General features: G+C 41.1%; 1 protein-coding gene across 1 annotated transcript; it reads left to right on the forward strand.

Moving 5' to 3' along the window:
• Positions 1-1,472: 1,472 nt before the first annotated feature.
• LOC118400588 (transcription factor 15-like) lies at positions 1,473-6,384 on the forward strand. The gene is made up of 3 exons (XM_035797583.2): positions 1,473-1,633; positions 2,339-5,404; positions 6,047-6,384. Exons 2-3 carry the CDS (start codon positions 4,907-4,909, stop codon positions 6,110-6,112), a joined length of 564 nt encoding a protein of 187 aa, XP_035653476.1. The 5' UTR covers positions 1,473-1,633; positions 2,339-4,906; the 3' UTR covers positions 6,113-6,384.
• The last annotated feature ends 351 nt before the right edge of the window (positions 6,385-6,735 follow it).

Here is a 6,735-nt window from a genome sequence, read left to right on the forward strand (position 1 = left end):
ATAATAGGACATGTTTGCTGTTTTTAATCTATCTAGCAATGTAACAAAATACACGGTTATTATATTGGAAACATATCTAAGTACTATCTCAAACCAGAAAATCTGCTGTTCTGGGAAAATCTGCTGTTCTGCCCCTGAGCAAGGCAGTTTAACCCCCACAACAACTGCTCCCCAGGCCCCGATGACCTCGATAAAGGCACCTCTCTGATTCAGAGGGGTTGATATTAGCCACTTTCAATGCAACATACCGAAATAAAACTAACTATGCAAGACTTAGTATGCAAAACCTATGTAAGAGATTTTGCAAAGAGCATCACATTAGGATTCTATTGCATTAACAGGCACCAGCAGACGTGAGTAGATGTGCTTGTTTTGAGATCAACTCGAGAGCTGCATGTAGCCACGTGTACACTTACTGTATGTTCATATTCATTGCTAGTTGTATGGAGTTATTGGGCCTGTTCTCTCTCATTTTTGGTCAACATTGGGAGAGTGATTGCTTCCTACAAGAACACAAAACATGTACATTTCTAGGCATCTTTTAAAAACAGGTCAGGTAAAGAGCGTTTATGTCTTAAAGGGGCAGTGTTGTATTTTGAGATAGCTAAGTAGCTAATAGGCAGAGGGTAACATTTATTTTATTTTGTAAAGTGTTTTCTTGCATCAAACACAATACGTCATTTTCACTCACCTCCATTTCCAGTCACCTCTGAAGGACAAGTGAATAAACAGGTTAATGTCAAGCCCTGCATGTTTTTTCAAAAGTCGCATGGAATGTAGGCCTACATTGAACACCACACATTGTCTGCTACTGTAGGCTGAATGATAGAACAACTGTTTCCATGTTAAAATGTTATGGGATGCATTTTCTCCATTGTTTTGGATGGTAGGCCACTCTGGTAAACCTACATTATGATTTTTATAATAATGTTTTAAGGGAACATTGGACCTATCTCATTGGACCAGTCTCAAACATGTACATTTTTCATAATTTGTTCATGAAATCCTCAAATCAAGTGAAACCAGAGTAAATAGATTGTGGTGTAGTCAGACTACTGAAGTATAGGGCCATTTAGTGCTGATTTTAACTGACACTCACTCCCACTCCCACCTGTCCAGATAACTCAGCATGTCGAAAGCTGTGTAAGATGATCAGTATCTTTGGAAGGGCGGGAGAGAGGGAGGCAGAGAGAAAAAAAGAGGGGGGAGGGTTAGATTGAAAGCCTCATCTTTAGGTCACATTTAAGGGGTCAAAAAAGTATAGTATTGCTACTTTATAGTCCTACCAAGTTGCATGAACTGAAGGACAAACTGGAAATAATGGTATTGATAGACATTAAAGTAGAATAAAAAGTGTCATGTTCTTATATTTAATACGTTATATAATAACAATTACAACTGATGTGTTTCAGCATTAAATAGTCCCAGTCAGTATTCCCATAATAATAAGGAATTTCCCTCGACCACGCCCACAAATTGGGGGAAAATAATATTTCCCATGTAGGGAACAGAGCCTGCGAGAAAAGCCTTGTGGTTTCAGGCTTTTCGGGGTGGGAGAGTGGGAAAGGTGGGACCCGGTGCCCAAGTAGACTACACGTAGCTAGCTATGTGTATGGGAAACATTTCATCACAGGTAAGGCTTGTTTAGTATAGTCCGTTTGTAACTCCACTCACTATTTCTAGCTGACTGTATAGTCCGTTTGTAACTCCACTCACTATTTCTAGCTGACTGTATAGTCCGTTTATAACTCCACTCACTATTTCTAGCTGACTGTATAGTCCGTTTGTAACTCCACTCACTATTTCTAGCTGACTGTATAGTCCGTTTGTAACTCCACTCACTATTTCTAGCTGACTGTATAGTCCGTTTGTTTGTGTTATTGGTCTTGTCTATAGCTTAATGTTCCAGTCAGTAGCTAGCTAGCACTCACACACGTGGCTGCTAGTGTAACAGTATAGCTTCCGTCCCTCTCCTTGCCCCTACCTGGGCTCGGACCAGGGACCCTCGAAGCACTACTTCAAGGTCTCAGAGCGAGTGAAGTAACCGATTAAAACGCTTTTAGCGCGCACCACCGCTAACTAGCTAGCCATTTCACATCGGTTACACTAGCACCGTAATGACAAGGGGCATGAGAGAAACTACAATATTAGGTTTTTCTAAGTAGTGAAAATGCTCTGCAGAAGGCAATGTTGAAAAGTCATCTTTAGACGTACTTTTCTTAAATGTAGTTTTGTCATTGACTAAAACAAGCAGACAACATGAAAATTGTGTTTGAAAAATGTCATGTTTTTGCTGTGAGCCAATGGAGTAACCTAGTTAACCTTGTTTTCCCCACAGGTGGGAGGGGCAGCGACGTTCTGGTTAATACAGACATCATGATGCACCTCCTCCACAAAAACAGTGTGATGTTTTTAGCAATAACCACTTCTCTAAATGAGTGATATAGGCATCTGAAATGTTATTCAGACCTCATATCCTACCACTGCATTTACCTTTCTGTACAAAAACCTCATGCTGGAAGTATTGTCAATATTAAAATCTATTGTATGCCCACAATATTATAGGAGAGCTGCAGCTGGCAGGGTGATATTTGGTGTAGCTACTCTAGCCTGGTTCTATATCTGTCGGTGTTGTCTTGCCAACCCCTACACTCTTAGAAAAAAGGGTTCCAAAAGGGTTCTTCAGCTGTCCACATTGCAGAATCCTACATAGAACCCAAAATGGTTCTAATAAGTTTTCTTCAAAGGGTTCTCCTACGAGGACAGTCGAAAAACCCTTTAAGGTTCTAGATAGAACCTTTTTATCTAAGAGTGTGTGATGACTTCATGATCACAGGTGTTGGCAAGACAGCACAAACAGATCTGGGACCAGGCTAGAGCTGCTCTGGGTTAGGGTTTTCTCCAAGGCATCCATGAGTCAACACCACTGACTACATAGAGTATCTAACCCTAGCGGGTCATCATGGCAGCGCTCTGCTGGCTCTATTACAATATTGGGTCTGACTCACGATGTGGTCACCATAACATCACTCAAAACAGTGCAGGAGTTGTCCAAGAGAGAAAACAGTCAGGAGGAGTTGGTGTATTGTCCTAAAGGGGGCTATTTGTCAGGCCTGTTGTGACACACTGTTCAGCTGCCTGCCTATACAGACATCACTTAAAAACGTTATCTTGTTTTTCCACTTTCTTTTGTCATGTAATGGTCACAACTCGTGGTTTCTTGCTAATTTCGTTTTTTATTTCTTATTTTTCTGTGCTAAAAAATTACCAATTACTTTTTGCACCATGGTCTATAAATTGCACTTAAATACCACCTTCTCATTGTACACCTACAAACACTACTTTGGAGCACACTGACTGCAAACTAAATATCCCTTAGTTAATCACCTCAACAAGTTTTAAGTGGTATTCCTTGGTGCGGGGGGGGGTATTTACGGTTCCAAACTGTGAGCTGGAGGAAAGTGAGCAAGGGGTCGTGTTGCTGGTCGGCTGAGGAGCAGTAAAAATAACCTTGGCTTGTGGTGTCCCAGTTTATGAGTGGGCACCGGGTCTTCTGCAGGTCACCATTGTTGGTGCAGCTGAGCTAGTGCCAGAGCCAGCAGGGTCTGCCGGTGGTTCGATGTGTCAGAGGTTGTTTGTAAAGCAAGCCAAACAGACCTTTTGATGGCACACACCAGAGAATCTGGAAGCCATTTGCTTTTCCGCACTCTGTGTGAGCATCCCAAACAGCACCCTATTCCCTTTATAGTGCACTACTTTTTTTTATCAGGGTCCATCAAAAGTAGTGCACTATATAGGGAATAGGGTGCTGTTTTGGGCCGCAACCAGAGAAAGTGGAGGGCTTGATCACCTCCAGCATCTGCTGCCTGTTTATTTACCCAGCTCACTTAACCCTTTAAACAAACTAACCAGGGCTCACCGTTGTGCCACTCTTAGATTGGCCTCTGAGGACAGAATCTGTCAAAGGGGCTTTAGACTAATACCTATAGAGAGACATAACATATACCTTGTTATAAGACATTGTAATGTTGTGAAGTTATACATAACTTATAAAGCATCATACTTGGATGCTTTAAGTAAAGTGTTATTTTTAAGAGGAGATGGAGTTTAGAACCCCCTTGTCAATGATCCTAGGCCTACTTTAGTTTGATTACATGATATTAAACTGTAATATGTATACTTGGGCCTACATAATAAACAATCTGTTGTGGTTTAAGATTGCTAGCAGTTTTGGTAAGTGCACTTACCTTTCTATATCTTATGTAGGTCCTTGTTGACCAAAACCTAACATTTTTATATAAAGGATTTGATTTGAGTGCCACACCTCGCATTCGTTCTGCATAATCACACTCATTACATATTTTGAATATCCAAAAATGGTAGTAGGCCAATTTAAATTAGTGCAATGTTGGACAAAAGGTTTTTCTCATAATAATAGCTTCTTCTTTTTTTATTGTGGTGCATAATTAAATGGCAAAAGCAGCCTCCAGTGTCAAACCGTGTTTAAGGGGAATTCAATAAATAATTTAAACTCCACCATATCATGTAAATTATGCTTAATTTTCTGAAAATGATACTGACCTATTAAAATTATAAAAGTTGTTTATAGTCTATAATATAATTTCGGAGGGAAATAGTTTCTTTTGGACAGATTGGTTTGCCTGAACAACCCCTCCCCTTCTGCTGAAGAGCTACAGTAGGCTGGCTATAAGAGCTCACTCAAGCACGTTTACACACACTCACTGTTGACCATCCGGGCCACACCATCCTACGGGGATATGTCAAAACATTTTTTTCTTATTCGAGGGGGAATTCTTATGCACGTTCTGGTCTCCACGGCTGTCCATGCCCACAAATTAAACTGTTGGCTTCTCTAGGGAATAGTTTCATTATACTTTAGTTTATCATGGCCTTTACCATGCTTCGGCCGGTGGCAACTTACCCCTTCTCCTCATATCCTCCTGACTTCAACATGATGTCGGACGACGAGGGAAACCGCAGCGAGAGCGACGCCAGCTCGGACCAGAGCTATGGATGCTGTGCCTCTTCAGAGAAGACTTGTCGGCAGATTTCCCGCGTGGTGGGAGTCGGTGGGGTTGTTGTGGTCAAACAGCGCAACACAGCCAACGCCAGGGAGCGAGACCGGACCCAAAGCGTCAACACCGCCTTCACCGCGCTCCGGACACTCATACCCACGGAGCCGGTGGACAGAAAGCTCTCCAAAATTGAAACGCTCCGGTTGGCGTCCAGCTACATCTCGCACTTGGCCAACATTCTTGTCCTTGGGGACGGGTGCGAGGATGGGCAGCCGTGCTTGAGTGCAGTGTATCGCGTGCAAGGAGATGGCGAGGGGAAGCAACCCAGAACAATCTGCACCTTTTGCTTGAGCAACCAGCGGAAAGGGGTAAGCGTGCATGACAGTGCTATGTCAAGTATGAATTTCAAATATATTTAACTTATTTTACGTAGTAGACAGGCAGTAGCCTATGGTTCTGAAATGGGCGAGTGGCACATTTGACAGCTATTATTGCATCATGTTATTATAATCTACTGTTTCTGTGCATTCAAAGTCATTTACAAAAATAGTAATTTCACAATGATAGTATGGCATCAAAACAATACTAGGCCTATTTTGTTAAATACTTTCTTACCATGTCACTTGAAGATTCATCATAATGGGCATCCGTCAGTTAAGGGACATTTGTCAAACATGCTAAAATCTGTCAAACAGCTTCTTGAGAGAGAACACACACATGGAAAATGATCCCTGTTGGGACATCGTGTATTTATTAATATCATTTTCAGTCTGCTTAGATATCCTTTAAAGGAAAAGCCGAGGAAGGGTTTGTTGATATCAATGACATTAGATTTCACTAAACTATTTTTTATTATCCACAAGGGAGAATGAGCATGGATTTAAGCCAAAGACGAAGATGCATGTAGTTAGTATATGTTGGTCGCAGATGGTTCCCGCTTCAGAATTTTCCAGCAATCAATTCTGATGTTAATGAATAACATTGACCGAACATGACATTTATTTTTGCAGGGGAAAGATGGTCGGGGTTGTCTGAAAATGCATGCAACCCGTGCACTACGAATGAGCCGAAGATAGACAACTCTCAAATTCCAAGGATGGTTTAGTTCAAGTCCGCACCTCAGGGAAAAACTCCAGCTATCACACCTACTCCTACACAGACCGACACATAGGCCAGAATGCCTTCGAACTGCGGAAAAAGACTAAAAAATATGACTGTCAAAAAAAGAATGTTCCTCTCATAATGCTGGTTTGGTGAAATGTGATTTTGGAGGAACAAATGAGACTATTTGGTTGCCTTTTCAACACCATTTTGTATTTTGCGTTGAAATTAAATATATTTTTACATAGTTGTTGTTGTCCCTAGTCTAATTTCAGCCCCTCATACCAACACATTTGTGGTGATGTTTTCATATGGTTAACCCCTTACACTTGTGGAAATTGGTCCATATTGAAATGTTTCTAACATAAAAACAATAAAAAGCGTATGCATGACCATGGTAGCAATTGAAAGAAAACACTTGAGATTATGGGGAAATGAACACACCAAAGGCTAAGACAACAGTTTACCCGACACAAGACTGAATCCAAACATTACACGGTTCATTTTACATTTACTGTACTTTTCACAGCATTTGGCAAAAATGAAATCTCAAAATACTCTGTATACATTCAGTAACATAAAAATAATATTCATTGAC

Source organism: Oncorhynchus keta, chromosome 21 (genome assembly GCF_023373465.1).
Source record: "Oncorhynchus keta strain PuntledgeMale-10-30-2019 chromosome 21, Oket_V2, whole genome shotgun sequence".
Classification (NCBI taxonomy): Eukaryota; Metazoa; Chordata; class Actinopteri; order Salmoniformes; family Salmonidae; genus Oncorhynchus; species Oncorhynchus keta.